A 16,618-nucleotide genomic window follows, 5' to 3' on the forward strand; every position below is an offset into this window, starting at 1 on the left:
AATCATAGAGTCACAGTACATTGTTACATTATGGAAGTTTTTAGATGTGTTATTTGATGGAGGTTATTATATTGCGGTGCTGCCCAATGTTGATATTATAACAACATAGAGGAGTTTGCAAAGAGCCACTGACTAATCAACATTTAGAGGGAGACTTTGGCAAAAGCATTGAAATCTCAATCCACAGTCCTAAATCCTGAACTTGTGAAAATGACATGGCTTTGTATCGATACTATTAGAATTGTTTTTTTGAAAGCTTTTGGGCCTTTTATATTTATTACTGAAAGTGAAATGTCTACATACCCAAAGATAGTACACCTTCAAAAGAACTGATCATCTTGTAAATAATGGTGATAGCCATAGCCATGCCTTTGTATTGTGCTCTTTATATGCTTTCAGAATATATGATTGAGAATGGTTAAACAAAGTGTTTTGCCAATATAAATGAAGTTGGGTGGCCTTCTTATATTTTATTAACTATTCTATACTAGTGCTGGTCAAATTATTTTAAGTGCACGCATCTCAATCAATGAGGTTCCACTCAATGCACTTTGCTATTGTATTGGTATGGATTACATATGATAGGGGAACCTTTAGCATACATATGTTCATTGCAGTGCTTAACATAATTCATTTGTCGTGCATGCCATGCTTTCCTTATAGTGTTCTCTCAAGAATATTCTTGCAATATTTTACAGAGTCTTCTCACAACAATATTTTGTAGTGTTCTTACAATGTAAAAAAATTCTGAAGCATATTTGGAGCAATGTTTATATGTCATATCGAGCAGCATTCATTTTGGAGCAACATTCATTTAATCTGGAGTAGCCCTTATAAGCCATCTCGAGTGACATTCATTCAATGGCAGTATCAACGTTGTTTATGCAGAACAAGACATTGTAGGTTGTAGATCATTAATGCAATGATGACAGCTACATTGAGGACTCTTTTACATGAGTTGAAGACCATATTTTTCAGTACCTTAATAATAGAAAATGGATGGGATGGCTACAAGACATCTATAACCCCCATTTCCATTGATGTCAAAGGGGGAGGTAAGCAGAGGTTGTTGAAGTTGATTCTCAAGCAACAATGTTGCCATAAATTCTGAAGGGGGAGATTGTCAGCATTGTTGTCATTGATGGCAAAGGAGCACCAAAGTAGCAGTAAGGTAACGAGCAGAGGTAAGGTATGCAGTAGCAAGGTAGGAGCGGCAACAAGGCAAAGAAGGAAAAGAAGGCAAAAGAGCAGCGAGGCAAGAGCAGTAACAGGGTCAGCAATACCCGGTTGCGAGAAAACCTCTAATATTCCCACTATCAGCCAATACCTGATAACGCTGACACTTCGTTGTCAGCATATTCCTGTTGATCATTTTCTAGAGATTGATGAACATTGATAACCACATTATCGACATTTCCCTGTTTATTACAAATTGTTTTCGCTGACCCTGAAATTGTTAGGGTTTTACAGAAGAAGAAAAAAAAATTAATCAGATGTAATACCTGTTGGTGAGACAAATGCTAGATGTTGATGGCACATATGTTGATGCTAGATATTGCATATGTTATTCTTGGCATGCTTGATGAAAACAAGACAAAGGAGTAACAAATACCTTGATGGTTTGGCAGAACATTGATGTTGGTATGTTGATGGATAGATGCTTGGATAATGTTGCAGACATTGTTTAATGAAGAATTTGTGGTGACACTAATTTGTTGTTGAGCGAAATTGTTGTGATGCAAAGGCAAGACTCCATGACAACAAAAGCAAGACTACATTACAACAAAGGCAAGATTCCATCACAACAAAGGCAAGACTACATGACAACAAATGCAAGATTCCATGACAGCAAAACAAGAAAAGACTCAAGGAGGTTGAGGCAATGGCACGAAGAAAAGATGAATTTGAACATATAGAGGCCTTTGGAGAGTGAATGTTGCATACATACGCTTGCATTATTTTCATATGTGGTGTGCATATTGTTTACATTAGATAATGCTTGCATGTGTTGTGGTGGTATAATGTTTTTTTGGCACTATGTTGATATTGATGCACCTAATCATTATAGATGGTTGGAATAATATTTGGTGGGGCACTTATTTATTTAATTAGTATTCAAAATATGAAGAGTTTGGAAACGAATGAGTGGAAGCCAAAGAGTCAAGCTTGTTCACTTCATATTCTTATGTGGAATACAAACAACCAACAAATTATCTTTATAAAAGATGTTGTTTTTGGAAGCAAAAGGAAGGTTAGAGAGTTGGAAAATGTGTGAGAGTAGATTGAGGTGTTATGCATTAGTTACTTGGCACATATGAAGCTTATGTGAAGTAGATTTGAAGGGAAGAACAAGTAGAAATGAAGATGGAGATATGCAAAATTTATGACCATGTAAACAAGCACATTGTTGTTTCTTGTTTGCATCAGGGGATTGTAGTCTCCTTTCAAGTAGTGACTTGATAAACATCCAGTTGGAGCTTGTTGAGGTAGGAGCCTCCTGTGTGTTGTAGCCTACATAAAACATATAGGAGTTGGAATTTCCTTGCATGTTGACACTTGCAGAAATTTGAGGCAGCAACCTCTTGTAGGTTGGAGCCTACATAAAATAAGATGTAATAAGGAGTAGGAGCTCGCCTTTGCATCACAACAATAATAAAATCTTGGTTTTCTCCCTTTATGGGTTTCCACATATATCTGGTGTCAATATGTGTTCTTATTATGTACTGATGTGATGTTTTGGTTTGCTTATTACTTGATATTCAAATATTCAATTTGTTGGTCATTATTTGTGAAGTTGCTCATGTAATGCTTTAATTAATGAATTTAATGAAAATAATATTAATTTCCATGAATGGACTAAAATGATTCACCCCCCTCTCAGTGTAGTCAAGTTTTCATCAGTAAATCCATAGAGAAATGAAAATGATTCCATACATGTCTAGTTTCCGTATCTAAGAAAAAAATGTACTTGTTGTGGTGTCGTTACTGCGACATCTCTCATTCATGAATAAAAATACATAAAATCCAATTGGATAGTCTTTACATAAAAAATGAACTTGTAGTTACAGTAATGTCTCCAATTCTTTTGTCTTCCTCGACTTCTTGGCGCAATTTATTTCGCCCTTACACTCCCACTGTCACAGATTGCTCCTCCTCGGCCTGCTCTATCCCCGTTGGGATTTGTCTTCAGTGAAAACCATGGCACATAACAAGAGCTTAGAGCACAAGAAACCCACAAGAAAGACCCCATCCTTTATCTTAGAGCATCGATTAAATCCCTTGGCCTCATGATTGCTCGCAAGAAATAGGCTTTTAGTTACATTAATGAAAATGTGTTATTGCTTATTGTAATAGTCATGGACTATCATTTCAGTTTTTGCTCAAACCAAACTGAGTACTTGGATAGTAAAAGTAACTTCATTTACTCAGACAATTGATGGGTGTTCTTCAGGTGAGTGGTTTATTAAGTTTACACCTTTTCACCTCGCGTACCATTTGAGGCATATAAATAATATGAAATTTACCATTCATAAATGTGATGTTGATACCGTGGTCTTTAGAGATATATGTTAATGCACTCATATTTTGCATTCATGCAGCGCTTTCTCCTTAAGCATTGATATTTTGTTAACAGTTGGGCATTTTTCTGTGAATTCTATGATTTTCACAATCTCTTGTATAAGTTTGATGGCATTTAAAAATATATATATTATTTCATCAAATTTTTTTATTTTTATTTTTTATATTTATATATATATATATATATATATATATATATTTTTTTTTTTTTTTTTTTTTTTTTTTTTTTTTTTTTTTTTTTTTTTTTCTTGATAATTTATGTTGGGTTCCATGCAACGATTCCCTCGTGATTGACCCTTGATATTGCTATGCCCTTCAAAATCCAATCTGATTTCGATGTTAACTTCGTTTTAAAACTTGGAGTTCCCTTTATAGCGTTCTGTTTGGGTGCGTTGAAGTCGCTGAAGTCAAAAGAGAAATAAACCATCTGTTGGTCTCAGAAGAGGGTTTGCCTCCATCTACAGCTTTCGCTTCACAGGTGTTTCATGCTTTCAAACAATTGTTATGCCACTTTGGAGTACTTTGCTGTCGTTTGGTGCCCCCTTTTTCATGCTCTCTGTATCTTCTCTTTTCATGAAATGTTTTGAGCTTACTTTGTCAATCAAAGTACATAGGCAAGGAAGTGTTTTATGTCATGTCTACCTGGTAAGTTTATGATGGAAAAAGGCAAGAAACAAGAATATGATGGAAAAGACTTTAAACCATTGTGTGGGTCAACATCATTGTAATATTTATTTCGATGATACGAATTTATAGCACATGGATGAAATCAATTATACTTAGTTAATGAAAGGTTTTTTGGCGTAAATCACATGATATTTCGTTTGTCGACGCATTTCGAACCAACCAGTGTGGTTCATCGTCACGACAAGTTGAAAAATCAGATCTAGATTGCATGTTAAATAATCATAGTAGAATCTCCAACGGCTATAATTTCTGACCAGGCAACGACTATATTGACTAACTAACAACTCTATTTGACCAGGAATCGGCTAGTAGGACCGAACCTAAGGAAAAAGGGAGGGAAAAACTATATATATATATATATATATATATATATATATATATATATATATATATATATATATATATATATATATATATATATATATATATAGTTTTTCCCTCCCTTTTTCCTTAGGTTCGGTCCTACTAGCCGATTCCTGGTCAAATAGAGTCGTTAGTTAGTCAATATAGTCGTTGCCTGGTCAGAAATTATAGCCGTTGGAGATTCTACTATGATTATTTAACATGCAATCTAGATCTGATTTTTCATAAGCTAAAATAAGTTAATAATTATTAAATTAATAGTTAGTTATACTATTATTAAATACAAAAGATATTAACTAATATATTAATTTTTATTATATATATATATATATATATATATTACGAATTATATAGTAAGAATAGCTCATTAATATATATATTTTAAATGTTTAATCATTTTAATTATAAATTAATAAAAACATATTAACATAGATCGATTTAAATATTAAAGTAATTATTTTACTTTTATTAATTAAGTTACAATTAATAGCATAAACTAAATGTTAATAAAACAACACATCCAAAAAACAAAGGCAAAAGAGAGAGGGGATAACACAGGGAAAACTCACTTATGAGAAAACTAGAACCAGCTATAAAAAGAGGGAGGGGAGGAAGGGAAGAACGATTAGGAAGTGAGGGCTGGGATCCAACAACTACTGATCTTCTAGCCATCCTCCCTATTGAGATTGCTCAACCTTTTTTCAATTTCAAGGGCTTCCCTAAATTTACGGTGATGGAATTGCGAAACTCTAGCAATAACACTAGCCTCCTCTATACAAACATGATGTTTGGTTTTTTCCGCATGCTCTGCTAAAGCAGAAGACTTGGATCTCCTATGTTTAATGTCAACTGTGTGCTCACTAATCCTTTGATTAATGGAGCGTCCAGTTTCACCAATATAGGGGGTCCCACAGGAACACGAAATAATATAAACCCCCTTCTTGTCCTTAGGGTCTGTAGGATCCTTCACTGATCTGAGGGACTTACGAATGGTGTTAAGGGGTCTAAAGGTCGAGGGAACATTGTGCTTCTTAAGAGTCCTTGCAATCTTATCAGTGGTCCCCTGCACAAATGGAAGATGGACACCAGGGGCCCGCTCTTTTGGTTATACTTACTCATCAAGTAGGTTATTAATAAATCAAGGAAGCAAAATAAATTTTTACACACATTGATAAAAACCATAATGAACTACACAAAAATGACATCAGGATTATATAGAGAATCATAGGGTAAAAAATTTACAGCTACGTCGTTTGAAGGGCTGGAAAATGAAAAAGGATCTTCTGAACAATGTGTGAGATGTATATTCCCCAATCCTTATTTAGAACATCATATTAACAGATGATAAAGTAGAGAAGGCAAATAGTATTTTTATGTGGATCCTCACACGTTGGGTCCGTAAAAGGATAATTGAATTGATCTGGCATTGAGGTTCCCATAACGTAAGCAGGTCTGGAATTCCCTTTGCCCGTAAAATGAGAATTTCATGACGTTTTTACATTTTACATGCCTTTCACTTTACGTTTTACGCTAATAAACCACTTTTCATGTTAATAAACTAAACTAGTAGCATTGGATCTTCCCGCATTTAACTCTTCTATGTAATAATCAAGAAATAATTTTATGTTTGTTCATAAAGCTACAAGGTAGAATCATATAGTTTTCACATATATGCTAGTGAGCAGTGTACAACATCCGCAGAGTGAGCATAGTCATCCAAGCCTCCAATGTGAGTATAATACTAATCATCTTACATTGTATGATGTTGAAAATATAGTGGAATTATGGCAATTTACTAAAAGTAACAACTACTAGCATTTATTCATGCTTAACACAACATTCTTTAAACCAAATTACCAAAGTTGTGCTTATAATTGCAAACTTCCAAACTTCACATAGATATATCCATCTCTAACAAAAACAAATCGCTGAAATATCAAGAGGTGATCCCCAATATCGACAATCTTCAACCAGTAGAACACTTGAAAACAAATATGGACAGTGTGGACTTTTAGTTGACCATTCAACTATAAATTTTCACCATTAAAGCAAGAGGATTGAACAATTACAAATCGTATCCCAAACGTTGCTAGAATATTAATTTAGTTTTTTTTTTTAAACGAATCAAGACTAGAGTTCAATTCATAAACGACCTTCAGCATAAACAGATCTTTCTCATGCGTGTACAAACCAGATTGAAGTGATTTTCCTCATAAACTCCAAAACAAGGAAGGGAAAATTCTAATCACGAATCTTTTTCATTTTTCTAAAAAGACTCGGAAAATTCTAATCACAGACCTTTTTCATTTTTCTAAAAAGGCTCGAAAATTCTAATCACACACATTTTCATTCTTCTATAATATTTTATATAGTTTTACCATTAGCAACACATCTACAACAACCCGGAAATATTATTTTTAACATATTATGGTCTATACGTATATTATATATGAAAGTTTTCAATCTTCCCTCACCAACTCACTAATTATTTTTAACATATTCTGGTCTATACGTATATTATATATGAAAGTTTTCAATCTTCCCTCACTAACATACTCGAATTCTAGTTTTATTACAATTTCCAGATAAAAAAAAAATAGGATCCGTTTGACTAAAATTAAAAAGAAATATTTGTTTTTCATTTTTTTTAAACTTAATTAAATAAAAATAAATATACGATGGACACTAGTTAGTTTTCAATCTAGTTTTATTATAATTTCCATATCCAAAAAAATAAGATGTCTCACTAAAAATAGAAAACAAATATTTGATTTTCATTTTTTTAACTTAATTAAATAAAAATAAAAATACAACACAATTTCAGGTAAATTTCAGGTATGATAAGGTTAGGATGTATGAATGATTTAAAATTCAATTCAACTTTTTATTTTTGATTTCTATATTTTTAATTTCCAAAAAAAATATTCATAATTTGAAGTTTGAGTTAAGAAATTCGTAATTCGTATTTTATATATCTATATATATATATATATATATATATATATATATATATAAATTAATAGGAATTCCTATATGTATTTGAAAAAAAAAATCCAACAGCGAAATCATGATTTCTTAAAAAAATAAAATTTTTAAAATTTTTAGTGAGGTTTGAATTAAGAAATCTGTATTATTTCTTCGTTTTTTATAGGAATTCTTGTATGCATTTGAAAAAAAAATCCAAAAGCCAAACCATGATTTCTGAAAATTATCACCATGAAATTTGTGACTTGTCAATAGCATGTAATTTCAAAGTATACGGAAATTGCCAAACATGATAGTTCATGGTGATTTTTTAAATATATTTCTAAATACATAAATAGATTTTTTATTTTTTTAAACTAAGGAGGTACCATTCATTTTCCATTACTTCGAGTTGAAACCATTACATTTTCATGGTGGCCTCAACCTGCCCCGAGGGGAAACCGGGTCTGTTGGCCACCTTAAGTTTTTTACTGCCATCCAGAAACAAAAAATACTAATTCTTCTTGTCCATGCTATGTAAACTATACATTCAAAAAGATTACTACTGTCTCTTGTTTGCATTCTTAACTAAAAATAGAAGCTAGACTAATCAACCATTTTCACAACAAAAAAACTTCAGACAGTCTACATATCTTTCAGCATTAGTCCGCCATGGCTTCCTGCTGCTCCTCTTCCTTCTTTATGCCCGGGTTGGTTTCCTTGATCAGCTGCTGAATCTCCTCCAGTTTTTTATCCTGCATTATCAAAGTGACCTGCATGTTTTACAATTATTTCTTCAAGTTTGGGATTCCCTGTGACAGCTCAGCCATCTCCATGGCCACTTGCTCCATCGCCTTCTCCAACAGCCTTTTCATGACCCAGTAAACATGCAAGGCCTATTTATACAGAGTCATGCGGCCTCTCGTATTCCCTGGATCGGAGAGGAGGTATTCCCAGTCTTCCATTTCAGACCCTGATTGCCCCTGTGTTGCCTCTTCCTCCAGATGCTGGATTATCCTTCTGATATCTTTATTGGTGTTCTCACAGTAAGCTTCCTCCGCGAACTGAATTCTCTTCTTTAAGGTTCTCCTGTATTTTCTTGCTGATGTGGGTTCATTCTCTGCCCGACTCCCTGCCGGTCCTCCTCTTCCTCTGCTTCGATGCCCCCGTCCCCGTCCTGCTCTTCCTCTGCTCCTGTAATTTCCCCTGCCTCCCCGACTCTTCGTGCCTGAGGTGCTCCCGAATTCCCCTCTCTCCTCTCGCCATTTGTTACTCCTGTCTTCCTGCTCCCTGTTCTCCTGCCTTTTATCCCCTGCTGACCCCGCATTCTTCCATATCTTCGTGCGCGGTTGTTCCTTTCTGTCCTGGTCCGAGTCGAACATTTCTATTTCTTCTTCTGTGTCGTCTTGGATCATCTGGTACTCCTCTGCCACTTTTCCTTCTTCAATTTCTTTCCCCTTCTTTCCCTGGCTTCTCCATCCTCTGCTGTCTTCGCCCTCATCGCTCCTTGTTCTCCTCCTTGTCGCCATTCGATAACTCTTACCGGCGTTGTCCGCTTGTCTTCTCCGCCTTCCCTGCCTTGCTATTACCCTGCTCAGAGCTTTCACTGCTCTGTTTCTTCGCTAATCCTTGGCACCTTTGTTTAACGTTCTCCTCTGCTTATCTCTCCTTCCTTTATGATGTCTCCTCTGACGGTTCTCCTCGTCTCTTGTCGTTCGTTTTCCCTACCACCTGCCTACTTCATTATCTCCCACCTCCTTTCGTACTTCACCTGTGCGGTCATTCCCACGTCTGAGCTCTGCTGCATTACCTTCACTGGTTTCTTTCCTCATTGCCTTGGTGTCGTCCCTTCTCGATATGATACTTGTGCTGGTAATCCTTCTATCCTCCTTCATCATTACCTGACTGTCTTCTGCCTCGTCACCCACTCTTACCGGATTCGTATTAATTACACTGATCGCCGCCGATATCACCCCGATCGGGGGAAATACATAAATAGATTTAATGTCTAGTGATATTTGAAATAGAATTAAATTGATTATATTTTAATTAAATTAGTTAAATTAATTGGTTAAATTGGCTAAAAACCTTTTATCTACTCCAATTTTGAAAATTCAAAATCCTCAATTTGGATTCCAGAAAACTACCAAATAGCATTAAACATCTTATCCACTCTAAAAATGAAAATTTAAAATCCTCAACTTTCATTTCTAGAAAACTACCAAATAGCATTAAAGATTGTTATAGAGATTTTAGATACTAAAAATTCTATGCTTCAGTGAATTACTTAAAATTTATTTGGATGAGTGTTGGATATATTACTAAGCCGTGGATAGGCTCCTTAGTTATGAAGTTCCTTATTTAACAAGGTTTCCAACCTTAAAAATTTCGTAAAACAATTTTCAAAACATCATGCACAAAATTGGGGAGAAATCGACAAAAATGTTGATTTTGAAATTTTGATTTATAAATAAATCTAATACTTTAAAAACCTCTTATCTATTCCAATTTTGAAAATTCAAAATCTTCAACTTCCAATTCTAGAAAAATACCCAATAGCATTAAACTTCTTATCCACTCCAATTTTGAAAATTCAAAATCCTCAACTTATGATTCTAGAAAACTACCAAATAACGTTAGAGATCGTTATACAACAAGAACAGACTTTAGATACCGAAAATTTTATGCTACATTTAGTTAATTATTTAAACTTTAGATACCAAACATTCTAAGCACGCTACATTTAGTTAATTACTTAAACTTTATTTGGATGAGTATTGGATATATTACTAAGTCGTGGGCACTGGGCAGGCTCCTTAGTTATGAAGTTCCTTATTTAACAAGGTTGCCAACCTTAAAATCTTCTTAAAACAATTGCGAGAACATCATGCAAAAAATTGGAGAGAAATCGAAGAAAATGTTTTTGAAATTTTGATTCATAAATAAATCTAATACCTTAAAATCTTTTATCTATTCCAATTTTGAAAATTCAAAATCTTCAACTTCCCATTCCAGAAAACTACCAAATAACATTAAACCTCTTATCCACTCCAATTTTGAAAATTCAAAATCCTCAACTTCTGAAAACTACCAAATAACATAAAACCATAAAACACATAATAGATTAGAATACAAAAAATAAAATACACACACTTTTTTTTCTTGAATTTGAGGGTGTATCAGGCTACCAACATGAGTTTGAGAGTTTGAGCTCCTCCACAAGCTGGTTGGAAGAAATCATGCCTTAATTTACTTCAAAATTTCCTTAGGGCTCTCTAAGCTGGCTAGAAGAAATCACACCTTAATTTACTTCAAAATTTCATGAAGGGTTGTATACCATATCAAAATTTACATATAACTTGTTCAGATTTTACAATAACTAACGACATAAGTAAATAAAGCAACCACGCCTTAATTTACTTCAAAATTTCCTCAAGGGTTGTATACCATATCAAATTTTACATAACTTGTAAGTATTTTTCAGGTTTTACAATAAACTAACAACATAAGTAAATAAAGAGTACATACCTGATAGGTTGATACCACCAGTCTAGCAGTTTTGAACGAGAAAGCATGCCATATTCAGACGCTAACAAATTCAACAGTGCAGTAGGGTAAATTAAAAGATTACAGGGATGTTATTGCTTTTCTCAATTAGCAGGAAGGAAAATGTAAGACCATAAAACACATAATTCATCAAACCACATATGGTTAGATGTCCGACAGTTACTCCCATAATGTCCCATTAATTCTCAACAACCAGATCTTGAAAAAATATAGCAAGCTAGCCATAGCCCTGTAGCCCCATAATGTCCCATTAATTCTCAACAACCAGATCTTGAAAGAATATAGCACGCTAGCCATAGCCCTGTCATAGCCCTGTAGTCCCCATAATGTCCCATTAATTCTCAACAACTAGATCTTGAAAGAATATAGCATGCTAGCCATAGCCTTGTCCGTAGCTACAAAGCAATCCAAAGCAATCCGACTGGATCACCGATGTGGATTAGCAACATAATCATGATTCAGGGTATCTTATAGTTGCAAAAAGAGAAACAAGTTGTAGCCTACCTAGCTAAACCATTTTCCCACGCTATCGACAACATGATGCAATGTATCTTATAGTTGGAGAAAGAGAAAACAAGTCGTAGTCTACAAGCTAGTTGGATGTAGCAGATAGTAGGCAATACAAAATAAAGTAGAATGATTAATTTTTTGTTGGTGTTTTTTTGTTTTTTAACATTTTTGTTTGGAGAGGAGCTTTATAGCCTTTAGATGTTGTAATGTCTGTCATGTAACCATAGACATTTTGATTTGGTTAAATCACATAAAAAAATGAAATTAAAAAATAAATAAATTGATAATTACAAAAAATGAGGTTAAAAAAAAAACTTTGTTACAATATCATGAATCAATACCATGTGCCCAAAGAAGATATATATATATATATATATATATATATATATATATATATATATATATATATATATATATATATATATATATATATATATCTATATATATATATATATATATATATATATATTCTACCACCCCTAGATCCATCTTAAATGTGTATATACCAAGCACTCAAAGGAATCAAATCTCTTGATGTGCAAACCTGTTTTAGAGTGAAAAGAGATTGGACCCCTCTAGGTGCTTGGTTGATCTGGAGTTAAGATGGATTTAGGATGTTTATTTGATTTTAAGTGATGCCTCATCTCTCACACACACATATATCAATTAATAAAAATATTTATATGGTACAACATAGAATTGAATAGTCGGTAAGAAATTAGAATGATATCTTTTTACTAGATCCATCTTAATTGTGTATATACCAAGCGTTGAGAGGAATCAAATCCTCTTAAGGTGCAAACCTGTTTTAGAGTGATGAGATTGAACCCCTCTAGGTGCTTGGTAGACCCAGAGTTAAGATGGATTTAGTTATTTGATTTTAAGTGATGCATCATCTCTCTCACACACATATATCAATTGATAAAAATATTTAAATGATACAACGTAAAATTGAATAGTCCATAAGAAATTAGAATGATATCTTTTTGGTTGTGTTTTTCTTTTATTTAATTTTTAGTACGTCATCAATTTTATGTAACAATTGGTAAAAATATTTTATGTGGCAGAGAATAGAATTGAGTGGTAGGTCATCTATTATATATAACAATTTATTATTACATTGCTATCCATTATTAATTATGCCACTTTACTACATGGAAGAAAATTTGGAATGCATACAGTGATTATTGGATTTTTTTCTAATCTATATGGTTGGGAGATTTTTTTATGAGTTCCAAAATGGTGGTAAAGGATGTTGTTGCCTATAATTTGAGAGTTGCCATTATTTTATTAGCAATAAAAACATGGATCTTGTTAGGTTGAACTCATCCTTTACTACATGTAGGTGAAACATGGGTGACCTTAGAGGATGATTTATTTAAGATAATGGGCAAGGGAAAGCCTCCAAAAGCATAAAGTAGAAATTCTCAATAGGGGTTTGATTCTAAACATGGATCTTGTTAGGTTGAACTCATCCTTTGTTGATGATTTATTTAAGATAATGGGCAAGGGAAAGCCTCCAAAAGCATAAAGTGGAAAGTCTCAATAGGGGTTTGATTCTAGGCACAAGTCAACCAAAATGCAACAATTGAATGAAACTCAAGACAGGGTCCAACAACACAACATTGAGAGATAATCTATGAATATATTAAGTAGAGACATTAATCTTATACACAAACATTTCTTGTAGTATAATTAACTAATATAACAAGACAATTGCCATGAACACCAAGGAGATGATTACCTATAGTATAAATAACAACAACATTGAGTAAGAAACCTTGCTCATGGAGTAAATTCCAGATATCCTCCATCTTTTGGATGGTAAGTATAATTCCATATAAGAATAATACATGGCTTGCATAATTGTATTGCATGTTAAAAATTGTAAATGGACTTATGATCGTTGACCTCAAAAATAGATTATTATTAATATTATTTAATAACTAAGGAGAGCTAGATGTTTCCAATTGGAAACACTTAATAATATACCACTCCCTTTAATGATATTTGACTCTTTCTTTTTTTGTTTTATTGTCGGCTTGACTAATGGGGTATTTGAACCTTGAATCACATGGTTTACATAATACTTCATAACACCCCTAAACATTGGTTGATATGTTTATTTGTTTTATTATCTATCAATTTATTTTTTTAGACAAACTTCGGTTGCTATATTATAATCTGAAAAAAGAAGAGGCTGTTCGCCATACATAAAGTATTTCCTGAACTTCATGGATCCAAGGAATTACAAAAAGGGTCCATTCCTTGCTCCTTGTTCTGATTTTCCTGCCTCTAAGGCTTCTAATACTACTGTAAATCCTTAGATATTGCAAGCACCAAAATTTACAACTACAAAACATAACTAGTCTATTTCTATATGGTTGATCTTCCTTGCTGTGGACTCTTCTAGGTACAGGTCCGGCTCATTCTGTTTTGCACTGGAGGAAGAAGGGGTTTCCTTGAACTTTTTGTCCATCATGAACTTAAGAACTACTATTGATTCTTCTGCATGGCTGCATCGGTTGGACAAGGTGCTGAACTGTTCATGTAGAGAGCTGACTCTGTGTAGGAACAAATTGATCTCTGCCCGATACTTCTCATTGAGTACTCTGAACTGGTCTTCCATTCGCATTTCCAGGCTTCGGACTTGATCCTCCAGTGCACGTTGTTGCACTCTCAGCTCCTCGAACTCTGCCTGAAGGTCTCTGCAATGGAAGCAATCTTCTGAACGGGCCATTGTCTCTGAAAATTCCCTGCCTGCGTTGTCGACTTCTTTAGCGCAGGTCCTCTGAGTTCTTAGCTTGCTGTAGACTGCGATCACGACTCTCGCAGGGTTGTTATACTTCTGCTGGTCGCAATAACAACTCCCTCGGGCTGAATGGAACTGAACGGGAGCAATAATGCTCTGATGCCTGGAGAAACTGATTTTCTTACTGTATTGGGTATCTCTGCCATCTGAGGTATAAATAAAGACGATTTGCATGCTATGTGGGCGGGAAAGTGTCCGGCTATGGCTCGAAGTAGTCCACAGGTTGGTCAAATGCATATCCTGAACCGCAAGTAAGATCCTACTGCAAGGACGATTCTCTGCTGGATTTCTCTTGGTTTCCATGTAATGTATCGAAGTTCTGAGTTCAATGCTGATCCAAATCCTGCCTACCATACCTACTCCGTCATCGGCTCTGACTTCTTGTCTGATGTCATTTCTGCTGTCAGTTATGGTACACCTGTTGTTGACTAACCGTTGTTGATTCATGGTAATGGATGCAAAGAAACAATATTGTTACAACTCAGGCTACCCTTGGAGCGCGCGCATGCCCTGTTGGCATATTTATCAGCCTCCTTGTTCAAGCCCCGTAATATGTGGTAGTATTCTATCTCTTCCATTGAATCATGGAGAATCTGATTCCGGTGGTTTATCTGTTGGAGGAGGATATTCGGCGTGCTCTGCCTCTGCGCCATAAGCCTGATAATTATAGCTGAGTCCCCAAAAACTACTGCTTTTCGTATCCCTAGCTTTAGCAGCTGCGTGAGGCCCTGGTATAGTGCTAATCCCTCTGCCTTGTTGTTGGGTATTTCTCCTAACCCCCATTCGAAATGAAGCATGCTCTCTCCATTTGCATTGCAAATTAGACCCCTTGCACTAGCTTGGCCCGGGTTCGATTTAGAAGCTCCATCGAAAAATAAATAGAACCTGTTACAATTTCTCAGCCAATTCGAAAATTCCTCATCCTTTAGCCTCAGTTTCCATGGGCTACTTGTTTCTTTCGGTTGTGTTCTTGCTTGATTTGTTTCCTGAGCGCTTGCAGTATTCTCTAAAACATAGTTGATCAGGTTTCTCTCTTCTATGCTATATTTTGTTGCCTCTATCTTGCCTTTGGTGTGATTTGTGATTGTCTCCTCCGCTAGCATTTTTGCCTTATGACAAATTAACCTGGTACAATAGCCTTTCTCCTGGAAAACCTTTCCATTTCTTGCCAACCAAATACGCCATAATAGTGTTAGGGGAATGGTGTTCCATACCCTTTGCACCAATTTACTCCTTTTCTCTTTCCATGGACAGTTCTTTCTCCACTTGTGTATCGTTTCTGCTATAGATGCCTGAGGCTCCCATAAAGCTCCCCCTATTGAGGCCATCTTTCTCCAACATTCATCAGCCACCGGACATTCTACAAACAGGTGCTGGATTGTTTCCTCTGATCTACAGCAGTTTGGGCATCTGGATGGCCCCATTATGCCTCTTTTCTTTAAGTTTTCCACTGTTAATATTTTTCCTTTCAAGAGCAGCCAAATGAAAAATTTGATTTTGGGGGGGGCTTCTGCTCTCCAAACAAGTTTCCATTGGTTCCATACTTCCTGATGGAAGTTGCTCTCACATAGAAATTGGTGTCCAGCTTTAACCGTGTATTGAGTTCCAGTTGGGTCCCAACGATATCCATCATGCTTGCCTTTTTGGATCGGAGCTTTGCTGTGTAGAAGGTTCTTTAGGATAGTGAGGCTAGTGTCTAGCTCCCTGGGATGATCCGGGAAGTTCCAACCTGTCCATGCTTGAGAGTGGTTGTCCCAATGTGATATTTGGGCCAAGTGCATTATTCCTTTGCCATTGAGCCAGTTTATGGCAGGGATTGCCTCCAAGTTTGTTCCAATGGGATGCTGCCCTAAAATTCTGTCTGTGGAGAAGTTGATGCTACTCCCCCCTCCTGGGACCTTTGATATATTCTGAGACATAAAGGTAGTGGCCTTCTTGCAGAGTTGCCAAATTTTTGTACTATCCCTGCTGGGTATATTAGTCTCCAAGAGTTGGTGCCTTGTGCAGGTCAGGTATTTTGCTTCTAAAACCTTCTTCCACCACGCTGCAGGCCCAGTGATCAACCTCCATACTATTTTTGCTCCAAGTGCTAAATTTAGCAATTTTGGTGAACGGATGCCTAATCCTCCTTTTTCC

General features: G+C 35.3%; 1 protein-coding gene across 1 annotated transcript; it reads right to left on the minus strand.

The window, feature by feature from the left end:
* Positions 1-14,925: 14,925 nt before the first annotated feature.
* On the minus strand, positions 14,926-15,906 carry LOC149178572 (uncharacterized). Its single transcript, XM_089422150.1, has one exon. It carries the CDS (start codon positions 15,904-15,906, stop codon positions 14,926-14,928), a length of 981 nt encoding a protein of 326 aa, XP_089278276.1.
* Positions 15,907-16,618: the final 712 nt, after the last annotated feature.

The sequence above is a fragment of the Pinus tabuliformis genome, chromosome 4_1 (genome assembly GCF_031772625.1).
Source record: "Pinus tabuliformis cultivar Carrire ecotype Pingquan chromosome 4_1, CPIR1, whole genome shotgun sequence".
In the NCBI taxonomy this organism is placed as follows: Eukaryota; Viridiplantae; Streptophyta; class Pinopsida; order Pinales; family Pinaceae; genus Pinus; species Pinus tabuliformis.